At 43.3% G+C, this 15,410-nt stretch overlaps 1 protein-coding gene across 2 annotated transcripts in view; it reads right to left on the minus strand.

The window, feature by feature from the left end:
* Positions 1-2,651: 2,651 nt before the first annotated feature.
* Positions 2,652-15,410, minus strand: part of RAB28 (RAB28, member RAS oncogene family) — a 158,385-nt gene continuing 145,626 nt past the window's right edge. The window contains exon 7 of one of the 2 annotated variants that reach the window (XM_073648580.1): positions 2,652-6,958. In XM_073648580.1, the coding sequence (XP_073504681.1) occupies positions 6,866-6,958 (93 nt within the window). In that variant the 3' untranslated portion in view covers positions 2,652-6,865. Of the gene's footprint in view, positions 6,959-10,568; positions 10,677-15,410 lie in introns of those variants that run through there. The other variant, XM_073648588.1, reaches the window with a different exon arrangement.

The raw sequence follows: 15,410 nt of genomic DNA on the forward strand, positions 1-15,410 counted from the left end.
AGGAAGAAAAATAACGTGCTGCTCTAACACCAAGGAATAAAATACAGACAAACCATTTAGCAATCAAAAAAAATATTTATTTTTCATTTTGTTTTTGAATATACTGTATAGGAATATAGTGTTACAGCAGTATTTGCTATATACAGACACTATATGGACAAAAGACTTGGGATACTGTTCATCTAAATCATTGAACTTAGGCTTTTCATTCAGTCCCATTGCCACAAGTGTATAAAATACAGCCCTTCGCCACGCCATTGTCTTTACGAACATTTTTGAAAGAAAGGGTTGTTCTAAAGAGCTCCCTGATACCAGCGCAGTCCTGTAATAGGAGCCATCGGGTTAACAAGTCCGGCCATGACATTTCTTCCCTCCTAAATCTATCCCCATCACTTGTGAGTGATATTATTGAGAAGTGGAAGGAATCACAGCAACTCAGCAACAAAGTAGAGACCACGTAAAATTACATACGGTGTCACCAAATTCTGAGAACACCAATGGTCCGCTGACTCCATAAATGCCAGAGCCAAACCGAATCTGGTATTAACATCAGCACAAACTGTGTTGGGAACTTCATGGTGTCACGGGTGTGTCAGGTGTGACAGACAGTTGCTCTGGATCCGGCTGTAGGTCACTGCGCTTGGCACTGCAGACGCCTTCTTGATCCTCTCCTCTCTGTAGTATAGTTATGTCCTTCTTCCTTTAGGACCCAGCAGCAACCTCCACCTTATGCTGTTGATTGACACACCGTTGCTTTGTAGTTAAAAATACTCAGTTTCTCCAGAGAGTCACCGGTGATAGTACTATGTACCTCTGTGCAGACTTGGAGTACTGGCAGTCGGCTAGTCTCGTCTTTGGTGCCCTTGGAGGACAGTTGGCGTTATCTCTCTGGTGTCTGCTCAAGCTAAGTGTATCCCCTTTGTTTGTTTACCTTTTTGTCTTTAGTTTGTAGTGGGGACTGAGTAGTGCTCACCCCTTCCCTTCACTATCTAGGGCCTAGCTCTAGGAACATTCAGGGTTTAGGTTCCTGCTCGGCGATAGGTGTAGAATCTATATAGGGAAGATAGGGAAGGCTGGGTAATATTAGATCTGCCTAGGGGTCTCTACTCCCCCTTTCCCTAGTTGTTGCTCTTCCCGTCGTTGTACACTTAGTCCTTCCCTCACTTTGTGTGACATTATCACCAGCCTGACTGTCTGTCACACCTGACACACTCGTGACACATGGCCAAGGAGCTGAATGCAGCCCTACATCACCACCCCAATGCTAAACTTTGGAGAAACTGGTGAAAAGCCTCCACCACTGGTCTCTGGAGGAAACATGTTGTGTGCAGTGACTAATCACACTTCTCTATCTAGTGTCTGATGGATGAGTCTAGGTTTGGTGAATACCGAGAGCACGTTACCTGCCTGACTGCATTGTGCCAGCTGTAAAGTTTGATGTTTGAAGGAATAGTAGCATGGGGTTGTTTTTCAGGCGTGGGTCCTGGCCCCTTAGCTATGGGAAATCTTCATGTTTCAGCACACCAAGACAATTTGGACAATTGTAGCTTCCATCTTCGTGAAATCAATTTGGGGGAAGGCAGCTTTCTGATCCAGTGCACAAAGCAAGGTCCATAAAAGTATGGTCTGTGAGTTTGGTGCGCAAATACTTGACCCGCACAGAACCCTTATCTCAACCCCCCCCAAACACCTTTGGGATGAACTAGAACGGAGATTGTGAACCCGGCTTCTCCTCCAACATCAGTGTCTGACCTCACAAATGTGCTTCTGGATGAATGGGCAAAAAACTTCCACAGACACTCCAAAATCGTGCAATGGAAGTAGAAGCTGCGCTAGCTGCGGTGGGAGGATCAACTTCATATTAGTGCCTAGGGATTTAGAATGGGATTTCATAAAAACTCCTGTAGATGTCCCTATACTTTTGTCCATACAGTGTATATAACTAGCTCTTTCGGGTACTACAATAATGCAACCTACAATGTATATAAGCTGCAATAAGGACAATTGTTCTGAAATTGTGCGCCATGTTCCCACTAGGTATCGTGAACTACAAAGTATTTTAAGGATAAATTAAAAATATATGAATACACAATAATATTTATACAGTAGAAAAAAATAGATTACACCGAGCTTTCAAGAACCTAATACTAGAAAAAAAAATCCAGTTCATGTTTAATTCATTTCCAAACATTTATAATTTCCTGGGTAACCATCTTCGTGTAATATAGTTTTACCAAGAATTAATAGAAATATTGTACATTCAAGACAAAGAACATTAATTATTTTAATCAGTGGCTTTTGATAAAAAATGGAATATACCTGGAGTAATATGTAAAAATATTCATACCTTCTAACCCAGGGATGTCAATCTCAAACACACAGAGGGCCAAAATGAAAAAATTGGACAAAGTCGAGGGCCAACCAGTATACAGTATAATGGCCCCACATAGTCCTCCATACAGTATAATGGGCCCCACATAGTCCTCCATACAGAATAATGGGCCCCATATAATCCTCCATACAGGATAATGGCCCCACATAGTCCTCCATACAGTATAATGGGCCCTACAAGGTCCTCCATACAGGATAATGGGCCCCACATAGTCCTCCATACAGGATAATGGGCCCCACATAGTCCTCCATACAGAATAATGGGCCCCACATAGTCCTCTATACAGAATAATGGGCCCCACATAGTCCTCTATACAGAATAATGGGCCCCATATAATCCTCCATACAGGATAATGGCCCCACATAGTCCTCCATACAGGATAATGGCCCCACATAGTCCTCCATACAGTATAATGGGCCCTACAAGGTCCTCCATACAGAATAATGGGCCCCACAAGGTCCTCCATACAGAAAAATGGGCCCCACAAGGTCCTCCATACAGAAAAATGGGCCCCACAAGGTCCTCCATACAGAAAAATGGGCCCCACAAGGTCCTCCATACAGAATAATGGGCCCCACAAGGTCCTCCATACAGAATAATGGGCCCCACAAGGTCCTCCATACAGAATAATGGGCCCCACAAGGTCCTCCATACAGAATAATGGGCCCCACAAGGTCCTCCATACAGAATAATGGGCCCCACAAGGTCCTCCATACAGAATAATGGGCCCCACAAGGTCCTCCATACAGAATAATGGGCCCCACAAGGTCCTCCATACAGAATAATGGGCCCCACAAGGTCCTCCATACAGAAAAATGGGCCCCACAAGGTCCTCCATACAGAATAATGGGCCCCACAAGGTCCTCCATCCAGAATAATGACCCATCATAGGGGTGATGGTTCTGGTGTCACGGGCCAAATAAAACCACTCTGCAGGTCAGATTTGGCCCACGGGCCAGAGTTTGACATGTATGTTCTAACCCAACCAACTATTTTTTCACATTCAGCTTTGCAGGTTTTACTATGCTTTAGTATATTTATCACAGAACCAAATGTATTCTTCTGGGCTGTAATTTTTCTACTGTATACAAGGGCATTAAAGATCACCGAACACATTGATTTTGGCAAGATTTGTTGACCATCTATGTTGATGGGGCCTCACAACTTTCCCATAATATCATAAACAAGGTGAAGCTTAAAAGGGAATCAGGTTTTTGCTATTTAACCTGAGAGCAGCATAATGTAGGGGGGCAGAGAGCCTGATTACAAGGATGTGTCATTTGCTAAGCATCTTGCTGTAGTTTCAATATAATCAGGGTTTTATTAGCAGGAGATTATCATTGCAGAACTAGGTGTTGTGTGTCACATAGTCCAGCTAAACTGTGTAAACCAGCCCACACCCGTGATTGGCAGCTAGCTGACAAAACAAAGGAAGCGGCCAATTAAGGAGGTGGTTAGGATTATAAACGGCTCAGCATTCACAGCTCTGCTAGATCTGCAGCAGAGAAAACAGGGATTCTATCAAAACTGTACTAAGCAGCCTCATAAGTAATACGTCGATGGAAACAGGCTTTGGGCACCTACATCATGCTGCTCTCTGATTCCATGGTAAAAACCTGATGACAGATTCCCTTTAAGAGTTGCAGAGTTGTATGGATCTATAACAGATCACTCAGAGGCTTAAGGAGGAGTTTGAGCATGTTAAAGGGAATCTACCAGCAGGTTTTTGCTATGTAATCTTAAGACAGCAGGAGATAGAGGCTGAAACACAGAATTCAGGGATGTGTCACTTGTCAAAGTGCGTGCTGTTTACTAACTGTGATGGATTTACCAGTAAGAGATTAACATTGCTGGGCTAGTCCGGCAACGCCCCCTCCTGTGATAAGCACCTCACAATTTATGCACAATCTGGTGTGGGCGGGGTTAGCTTTCTCAGCTCTGCTTCATTCTAAATCTAAAAGCTCTGACTGTGTCCGAACGGCTGCATCCAGTAAACTAAGTGATACATCGTTGGATTCAGCTTCTCTTTCCCTACATTGCGCTGCTCTCAGATGAGGTAGCAAAAACCTGCTGACATATTCCGTTTAAACTGGCCACATCATGGAATAGTGGCTGAAGAGCTGAATAAAACAGTTTTTATTTTTAATTTCTCCTCACCATCTGATAACTGGTCTGTTGGGGTGCCAGACCTGAACGGATTTATTGTGACCTGTTGTAAACAGCCCGGGCAACCCCTTTGAAGAAGATTTTTCATCTGTATGTTAAATTGACCACATCATTAAATAGTGGCTGCAAAGCTGAATAAAATGTAGTTTTATTTTTTTAATTTCTCCTCTTTGTTGTGCAGATATTTGCTTGTAAAGTTTTTACTCTAATTTAGGATAAGCCCAATTGGGTGTTACCACAGACTCTTCTCTGTGGGCGTGCACTTTTTACCCTGCATGAGGTTGACTAATCATAGGCAAGAAGAGTCATTCAGGCAAAAAAGAGCAAGCCCCCAGAAGGTCAGAACTTTCTCCTGTGATATGTAATGATACGACAGCCATGCTCTCAGCCTTAAGCCCCAGTCTCACATAGCGAGATCGCTAGCGAGATCGCTGCTGTGTCACGGTTTTGGTGACGCAACAGCGACCTCACCAGCGATGTCGCTATGTGTGACACTTTGCAACGATCAGGCCCCTGCTGTGAGGTCGCTGATCGCAGCAAAGTGTCCTGGACCATTTTTTTGGTCGTTGCTCTCCCGCTGGTCAACACACATCGCTGTGTGTGACCAGCGGGAGCAGCGATCAGGCTGGTAACTATGGTAAACATCAGGTTACTAGGGGCACACGCACACTTAGTAACCCGCTGTTTATCATGGTTACGAGCCTGCTAAAGTGAGCGGTAACCTCCCGCTCACTGTAGCAGAGTGGTAACCATGATAAACAACGAGTTACTAGGAGCGCGTGTGCCCCTAGTAACCCGATGTTTACCATAGTTACCAGCCTGCTCCTGCTTCAGCAGGCTCGTAACCAGGAGCAGGACATCGTGGAAAGATTCTTTCCACGATGTCACTGCTCCCCTGATCGTTGGTGAGCCTGCCTGTTTGACAGCTTACCAGCGACCACATAGCGACGCAGCAACGATCCCTGACAGGTCGTATCGTTGTCGGGATCGTTGCAGCGTCGCTAACTGTGACGGGGACTTTAATCTCTGCAGCAGCTGTGTAGAGTAGAGCAAAGCTGCGTGTCATTACAGGCACCATAGACATTAGATGGTCATTCAGCAAAAATTTGTTGGGTTTGTCCAAGTTTAATCTAATGTGTGTAGGGGACTTTAGAAACTACTAGTCAAATGTGATGGGTTGTACGGTGATACTCAGAATGAGTAACAGGAATGTAACAAAATCTTAATATTAGTGATGGGCGAGTGTGCTCGGCACAGCTCGACACTTGATCGATCATTGGGGTGCTCAATCGAGCAGTGCAGAGTATCGAGTGGTGGTCAAGTCCCATAAGAAGCTCATTTGAATCATCTGACCGCACGCCGTACTGAAGGCGGGGTATTTCCCTGCTGGGAGAGCAGAGAATACTCTGTCAGCCAGGATCTTTGTGAACTGTAGAACTCCGATGCTTGAGTTTCAGATTCACTTCCATTATGCTTGCTACTCAAGTCGAACACGTCCGAGCATCGAGCACTCGAGCATTTCAGTGCTCGATCAACATCGATATTTAATATACAGTATATACACATATATTAATTTCTCACATTTGAATGTCTGAATCTCTAAATCGATGAATAGTGGCTGGAGGTGCTCATTAAAGGGAATCTCATTAGATTTGTGCTTCCCAAGCCACGGGCAGCATGAATCAGACACTGGCTGTGTGATTTTAGCCAGGTATGATTGTTTCTTCAGGATTTTAATAAAACTTGAACAGCCGGCCATAGACTATAGGGAGAGACCTAACTAATCTGATATAGCCCCCCCGGTCGACTTCTCCCTGCCCTGCTTCGGTTGACTGTCGGGTGTCTTACTATGTACACACATTGGCGAGACCTGTCAATCAAATGCAGTAGGGCGGGGAGAAGTCCTTTGTTTCTTTGAAATCCCTGTTTGGGCAGCTTGAATCTAACGACAGACCCCCCATAATTATTTCACAATATGTATACGTGTCAGTCAACCTGCATAAAAATACACAAAACTTTGGATACCTACACACATTTCAGATCTCTCTAGAGCAGATACATGAAGGCAAAGGTAGAGTGTACAGAAGTCTGAAAACTCCATTCTAAATTAAACTTTCAAGTGTGTGGTCCCGGGCCTTGGCCACTGGCCAACCTGGCGCCTGCTGTTCATAAAACTAAATATTGTAATAGGCTTTCGAGACCTCGAAATGCACTGCGTCAAGATTGTCGTTGTTACAATGAAGTTCATGGTGAACCGCTGGGCTGTGCAACAGCAGAAATCATTTCTTGATTCAATCAATGGGACCTTCACTGAATGTCACACATTGAACTTCGAGGAGGGTTTACCATCCTGGTGACTGGCTCTTGGCTGTAGTTCACAATGTCAGCCTTTACCACTCTCTGGAAAAGAAGAAAAAAAAAAACAAATAACTGATTGTGACATTGTAGAGACACATGGTATATGAGAAGTTAGATTGACCTAGTTAGAAATTAACTTGGATAAAATATATTTAGTAACTTTTGGGTTTGCTTACATGTAACATTTTTGCAGCACTTTTGCCTAAAATAACAGGGATATATAGTATTCTACTTTTGGAAAAAAGGAATAAAAACATTATATGTGAATATGAGGGCTGTGGAGTCGGAGAGTCGGTGTCCATTTTGGTGGAGTCGGTATAAAATAGACAGACTCAGACTCCTAAAATATACCGTATTTTTAGGATTATAAGACGCACTTTTCCCCCCCAAATTTGGTAGGAAAAGGGGGGGGGGTGTCTTATAATGCGAAGGTACGGTATTTTACCTGAGGGGCAGAGTCGGTGGAGCAGGGTCACAGATACAGAAGGATGGCAGCGGCTGCGGCAGAAGTGAGGTGATGCTGCTGGCCCGGTCCTCGCAAAAGAATTCGGCGGTGAGTGGAGATTCCCTTTCCCATACACAGTTCTGCGGTGGGCTTTGGGATAATGGCCGCCGGAGCATGCGCAGATTGAGATCTCGGGAGTCAAGATCTTGTCTCTCGAGATACGCATGCTTCGGCGGCCATTTTCCCTATCTCGAGAGACAAGATCTCAACTCCCGAGATCTCAATCTGCACATACTCCGGCGACCATTATCCCAAAGCCCACGGCAGGGCTATGTATGGGAGAGGGATCCTACGCTCACTGCTGACTTCTTTTGAGGACAGGGCCCATAGCATCGCCCCACTCCCGCCACTGCCCCAATCCTCCTGAATCAGCGACCCTTCTGAAAGGACAAGGCCCGCAGCATCCCCTTACTCCAGCCGCAGTCGCCGCCAACCTCCTTAAGAAGTGACCCTGGCTTCTGTGACCTCTGCTCCACTGCTGCCGCCCCCCCAGGTAAAACGGAGTATAAGGCGCACCATTTTATTTAAAAGAACATTTTTTCCTATTTTCCACCCCAAAATTTCGGGTGCGTCTTATAATCTGCAAAATAATGCATATTAAATTAAGTATAGTAGTACAATGCAGGATGTGCTATAAATATTTTCATAACAATTTGGGAAAGTTATGAAATGTCCTATAAATGTCTGTTCTGTTCCTGATCTAAGGATCTTTTAGTTGAGATGAATCTGTGCTGCACTTTATGTACACGCTCAGTGGTGAGGCCGGGCTGTGGAGTTGGAGTCTGAGTCGTGGAGTCAGGGAAATTGAGAAGCTGGAGTTGGAGGTTTGGCTTACCGACTCCACAGCCCTGGTGAATATACCACATAATATAACTCATTCATCAGACAGGCAACACTTAACATCGGTCATTTAAAGGATTTGTAACAAGTATGGAAGTTACCCATTTTCCATAGGATAGGGGATAGTTTCCTGATCACTGGGGGTCTGGCCGCATGAAACCCTGCTGATTCTTAAAACGGGGTTCTGCAGAGGCCTTTCTGAATGGAGCTGAGGACATCTCTGACAGTCTCATGCTCGACGTCTGTTCCACTCAGATGGGGCTCAGTGATCAGGAAGCCATTCCCTAGCCAATGGGTAGAGGTTAACCTCCATACTTGGGACTGTATTGTGGAGTTCTTGGCTTTCAGAATCCTGCCCACTGAATGTCCCAATTGTACAATCTTCTCAATATACATCCCCTCTAATTAGAAATTGATCAGATTGATAAGGGTCTGTGTCCTGAGACCCCCTCAAATTGCTCAAAACACTGGAGAAGCAAGCAGCTCTATTATGAACATGTGCACAGAGCGGTTCTCCTTGCTGAAATAAGTGTAATTAGTTTGGTCTCAGGACCCTTCTATACTGATCCATATAGAAAGGTCTCTGCAAGCAATACATATACTATACATTTATGAATTGAGTATCTGGTCTACAAACTGGGGCCTATGCCTCAGCTCTGGCTTAAAGAGACTCTGTCAGGACGATCCACCTCCACCACGAAACGCATAAAACAATATGCAGATAATGTCATCCACACCTTTACTGCTGCAATCTGTTGCTTTCAGACTGTCAGAGCACTACCCAATCCATTGCCTCCATTGTTCTATTTCTTGCCCAGATCATCCTTCCTCTGCTTGACTGATAGCCCATTGACTGTATAATGAAGCCAGTGAGCTATCACTCAAGCACAAAAAGGGTGGGCTTAGCGGGATATAAGGCCAGGGAGGCAGAGGCACGAGAAGTGCTTTTGACAAGCACAGAGCACTTAAGCCTCATTTGCATAAAATGAAAAAAAAAACAACAGATTTTCAGAGAGCAACAGATTGCATCAGTAAAATGTGTGGAGGACATTATATTTCAAAGAGCAACAAGACCATATAAAATATTTTTATTTTTTTTGGGGGGGGTGGGGGGAGGGGGGAGGAAATTTTATCGTTCGGTCAGATTACCTTTAAGACTGCGGTATAAAAAATGCCCTGTCTACAGTAGGTAAATTCCTCCCAATTATAACATTTTAAGCTTCATCTTAAAAAAAAAAATCACATTTTTAAAACTCCATGCAATTTTACCCCGCTATTGAACATGAAGTTTTTATAAGTAAAACATCTATTTTACAGGTTTTACCTGTTACAACCGCATAGCCAATTACCGAATCTCGAAACATTGCCAAACTGTGGTAAAAACTCATGCGTTTTGTAGGATGTGGCATGTGAATACATCAGTAGCGTTTCAAAATAGTAAGAACGTGAGAGAATGAGCCTTGGCTGTGGCGTAGCGATACCGCAGTACTGCACTAGATGCCGAATGCAGGTCAGTACGGGTCCCTCTCCACTTGACTGCACGGGTCCCTCTCCACTTGACCGCACGGGTCCCTCTCCACTTGACCGCACGGGTCCCTCTCCACTTGACTGCACGGGTCCCTCTCCACTTGACTGCACGGGTCCCTCTCCACTTGACTGCACGGGTCCCTCTTCACTTGTCCGCACGGGTCCCTCTTCACTTGTCCGCACGGGTCCCTCTTCACTTGTCCGCACGGGTCCCTCTTCACTTGTCCGCACGGGTCCCTCTTCACTTGTCCGCACGGGTCCCTCTTCACTTGTCTGCACGGGTCCCTCTTCACATGTCTGCATATCACAGCCTATGTATAAATCAGGATTTTCAGACCCGATCTAATGCACAAAAACCTATGAAGCTGTTATTTCAGATTGGGAGACCTGTAGCAATCCAGAAGTCAGTCTGAACATGGACCGAGATATGCAGGTGTGTGAATGGAGGCTTACTCCTGTTTATTCAAGTGTTGACTTTACTCTACCTTCCTTGCCAATCATCTGTACTAGTAGAATAAAAAAGCTACAGGTCGTGTCTGGTATTGTAGCTTAACCCAAATCACTTCAATGGAGCCGAGCTCCAATAAACCGATACGGCGCTGTTTCCAGATGTGTAATTTTTACCCCATACAACATGCTTCATACTGAAATATACATCCATATTTGAACGGTGTGAATAGCTCCATAGGCTGCATTACAATAAATGCACATACGAAAGGACTGCCTCGCATCGAACAATAGATGACGTATCAGACACAGAAGGGGAGAAGGCACTGTTGTGCGTAATACCTCCGTCTACTGCAAAGAGCAAACTTTACTCTGAGTGTGCGCAGAGTTCAACTGGTTATCGTCTTCAGGATAGTTCACTATTTCTGCCTTTACAATTCGCTGCCAACCCGATGTCAACGTTACAAGCGAAAGCGAAATGAATGATCATGCAAAAGGAAGAAAGGGGAGAAGGATGAAAAAGAAGAAAACAAATGTTAGAATAAAAAGAAACAGAGGGAAGGTGAGAAATGTGAGCACAAGAGAACAAGAAACATGACACACAAGAGAATGAAATGTACACATGCAAACTAAAGTGGTCTCCCTACCAGTATTTCTCATCTGAGAGTTCTAATAAAATTAATTTTCCCCCATGTTCATCGATTACGGTCATGGACTATGCTGTAGATATGAGGTTTCAGCAGTGCCTCGAACCCCACCATAGCAAGGAAAGTCACATATTCTATAAGATAAAACTCTGTGAGAAGACCATCTTGGATCTGAATAACTCGTTACATACATGGTTCCTCTCCGATCATCCGTCAGAGTCTGGAGTTGTCACCTATATCGCTCTCTGTTTGTTGGTGGTTGATGTTTCTACCTTGCACGTGTATTGCTGGTAAATGGGGTTTGTTGGGTATTATTCCCACATTTCATCTCATGCTTCAAATTCATAGCTTTTTATAGATTTATCTTTTACTATTATATAAAAATTCCTTGTTTTTATAGCTGGTTCATATATATCTGAATTTAGATCATTGGAGGACACGCTTTACGTTATACTTTGTCATGTAGTTATGTCGGTTGACACCGGTCTTGCATTTTTTAATAGATGTTGAGTTAACTCACATATGCATTCGCCATGGGATTATTCACCCATTGTGCATGGTCACTATTGTTTCTTAGGTTTTTTTTGGTGCAGGTTTAGTAGCTCTTCTTTAAAGGACCATCGAACAGAAGAACATTTGTCTCTGCAACTTGGAAGTGGTCGTCTCAATTACAGGTGCATCTCACAAAATTAGAATATCAGTAAAAAGTTAATTTATTTTGGTTCTTCAATACAAAAAGTGAAACTCATATTATATAGAGTCATTACAGACACAGTGATCTATTTCAAGTGTTTATTTCTGGTAATGTTGATGATTATGGCTTACAGCCAATGAAAACACAAAAGTCATTATCTCAGTAAATTAGAATAATGAACAAAAAACACCTACAAAGGCTTCTTAAGGGTTTAAAAAGGTCCCTTAGTCTGTGTCAGTAGGCTCCACAATCATTGGGGGAAGACTGCTGACTTGACAGATTGTCCAGAAGGCAGTCATTGACACACTCCACAAGGTCCCAGAGTCTGGAGGAAGAGTGGAGAGGCCACAATCCAAGCTGCTTGAGGTCTAGTGTGAAGTTTCCACAATCAGTGATGGTTTGGGGAGCCATGTCATCTGCTGGTGTAGGTCCACTGTGTTTTATCAAGACCAAAGTCAGCGCAGCCGTCTACCAGGAAATTTTAGAGCAGTTCATGCTTCCCTCTGCCGACAAGCTTTTTGGAGATGGAAATGTCATTCTCCAGCAGGACTTGGCCCCTGTCCACACTGGCAAAAGTACCAATACCTGGTTTACAAACAACAGTATCACTGTGCTTGATTGGCAGCAAACTCGCCTGACCTTAACCCCATAGAGAATCTATTATAGAGAATCTATGGGGTATTGTCAAGAGGAAGATGAGACACCAGACCCAACAATGCAGACGAGCTGAAGGCTGCTATCAAAGCCACCTGGGCTTCCATAACACCTCAGCAGTGCCACAGGCTGATCGCCTCCATGCCACATTGCCGCATTGATGCAGTAATTGATGCACAAGGAGCCCCGACCAAGTATTGAGTGCAGTTATTGAACAGACATTTCGGATTTTAAAAACATTTTTCAAGCTGTTATTATAAAGTATTCTAATTTACTGAGATAATGACCTTTGTGTTTTCATTGGCTGTAAGCCATAATCATCAACATTAACAGAAAAACACTTGAAATAGATCACTCTCTTTGTAATGACTCTATATAATATAGGAGTTTCACTTTTTGTATTGAAGAACTGAAATAAATTAACTTTTTGATGATATTCTAATTTTGTGAGATGCACCTATAGTTTCTGAAGTAACACCCTTCAGGAAACGCTCACCTGCCGCAGGACCTCCTTTTGAACATGATCAAAAAAGTTTCATATCAATTGATCAATGTTGGAAGATGAAGCTCCCTTGAAGGCCATTTCTACACAGTTTGACAAGTTTTCCACTGAAAACTTCTTCCCGAAACACACTTTCTTTGGGTTATGTGTCTCTAAGCCGCCAGCAGACCAGCTGAGATTTTCCTAGGTGAAGCCTCTTTGGGACAAAGCCAGCAATCTTTTACCTGAAACAGCTTCACCGTAATTTTTGTGATTGTTCCACAGTTGGCGTTTTTTTTCTTTCTATAATTTAACCTAAAACCAAACCAGAGAGCGGCTTCCAAGCAGAAGCTGCCAGAGAGTGAGCCTGCTACTTCTTTGACCGTTTCGAAACCCTGAAGTAGTTAAAAGAAGAAGCAAAAGACTGAATATGTGCATAGCAATGTCGCTTTGATATTGCTGTACACTATGTTAATTTTTTGTGGCGGGTTTGCGGCACCTTCTCAGGTTGGTTCCAGGCGGAATCCATCTAAAAAAAAGACGTTGTGTGCTCATGCTCTTGGGAATTTTTTTTAAAGTGTTTTGTGAGAGTTTATTTCCTGAAGTTTTTTTTCTTCTTTGCAGCCTTTTTATTGAACAGTGCCTAGTTTGGAGCCGCTTCAACAAAGTGACACAAACTTTTATTTTTTTCCCCTGAAAAGGCATTTTTCAAAACCTAAAAATAAACGCTCAAAAGTTTGGACGTATGAACAGAAATGTGGTTTTACAATAGCAATGAATAGGAAGAGTCTTTCACAAGTTCTTTGGGTGATTTTTTTAGCTAAAAGAAGAACTTCTCAAAAATTACGTGTGCACATGCCTTACCCTTAATGAAAAAAAGAGCTTCTGCAGTCAAGAACATCTGAAATGACATTTTTCTCTATTTCAGTGGTTCAGGAAGCAAAAAAAGGAAAAAAAACAAAAAGGTCTATATGTAATGAGCACTAAAAACGGCGCCTTTATCTGAAAGGAGAATCAATATTTTTGAGGTTGCACTTTCAGAGAAAGTCCCTACAGAATATGTATGTATAGGGCAGTCGCCTGCAGGCTGTTAGACATAGAGGTATGCCTTCTGTAGCCACCACAGGAGGATCAGTAGCCGTTTACTAATGAAGAATGCCTTGGGGTTGAACTTTTCATCTATGGGTACAACATGTCTTTACGGTTTTCATTAAACAAACACACGGTGAGGAATGAAGCAAGGAAGTTTAGTGTATCTTTGAAAGGAGCAGACACTATCTGGCTGGACAGAGCAATGATTGACTGGGGTTCAGGTTATCTGCAGACAATTGTAGACAATTTGTAGTGTGAAGTGCTGTTATCGGACACGCGGAGATACCCCATGTCAGCTCTACACACTTGTCAAGAAGTTAATAGTTTTACAAATCTTTAATTATTGCAACCAATTAACACCAGGGACCTGAAACACACATTGATCAGATATTGTCTACATGTGGAGAACAGAAGAATGCAACACCAAGGGAAAGTGTTTATAAAATGCACACCTCCTCACAAAACATTTCCAACCCCATGCAGAACCCAACCTGCAGAAGGTGGACGGGCCGAAATGAAGATCAAGAAAACTAAGCTCCGTACTGGAGAAGACAAATACAAGAACAAAGTTGTTAAAGTGCTCACTCAAGTAGAGGAGAACAGGCACCATGAAAGTGTCTTACGCCAAGATACCATGCGCTAGAGAGAAAGAAAAAACCTATTGTGCCACTTAGTACTTTTTTTTTTTTTAGAAATATCAGAGAACCTTTAGACGCCTTATGAACTGCTTCAAGAATGCTTTCTGGCTTGCCCAAAAAAGTCTGGACATGAGCTGGGGGAAGGTGTACATGTAGGACTGCCCCAAGGACAATTCACAGTCTGCCAAGAGACTTTGACAGGCAGCACGGTGGCTCAGTGGTTAGCACAGTGGCTCAGTGGTTAGCACTGCAGCCTTACAGCGCTGGGGTCCTGGGTTCAAATCCCACCAAGGATGACATCTGCAAGGAGTTTGTATGTTCTCCTCGTGTTTACGTGGGTTTCCTCTGGGTTCTCCGGTTTCCTCCCACACTACAAAGACATACCGATAGGGAATGTAGATTGTGAGCCCCAATGGGGACATTGATAATAATGTCTGTAAAGCGCTGGAGAGTTATTGGTGTTATATAAGCAAAAGCATAATAATAAATAATTAGTAGACTTTGGCCTAAAGTTAGCTTAGACCACCCTAGTTTGGGACAAAGATAACTAGGCTATTCTGTGTTAATGTAAAGCACTAAGGGTTTGTTCACACTAGTAGAAAATCGTTTAAACTATGGCAGATGTGGTGGTAACTCACGCTCAGTAAACGATGTCAGACAAGTTACACAGGATGAGAATCGTGATTGAAATGAAATGATGATTAAATCAGCTATCAAGAGCGGGATCAGCGTGTGAGCCCGCATCAAAGGAAGGGACATGGCCGATGACATAAATATACGCTATCAGTCATGAAGGGGTTAAAGGCTGTACAAGTTTGTTTTAACAAGAGGAACGGTTAATCTTTAGAAAAGAAATTCACCCCTTTATACGTGGCATAAAAGCGTGCTAGGTTTTTATTTTGTTTTAACTAATAATTGGTGGAAACCTGCTCAGAATTATGTCTAATACTTAGACACACGGAAGCTTAG

This window comes from Phyllobates terribilis, unplaced genomic scaffold, assembly GCF_046119375.1.
Source record: "Phyllobates terribilis strain yellow unplaced genomic scaffold, ASM4611937v1 Scaffold_1__5_contigs__length_1240528914, whole genome shotgun sequence".
Taxonomy (NCBI): domain Eukaryota; kingdom Metazoa; phylum Chordata; class Amphibia; order Anura; family Dendrobatidae; genus Phyllobates; species Phyllobates terribilis.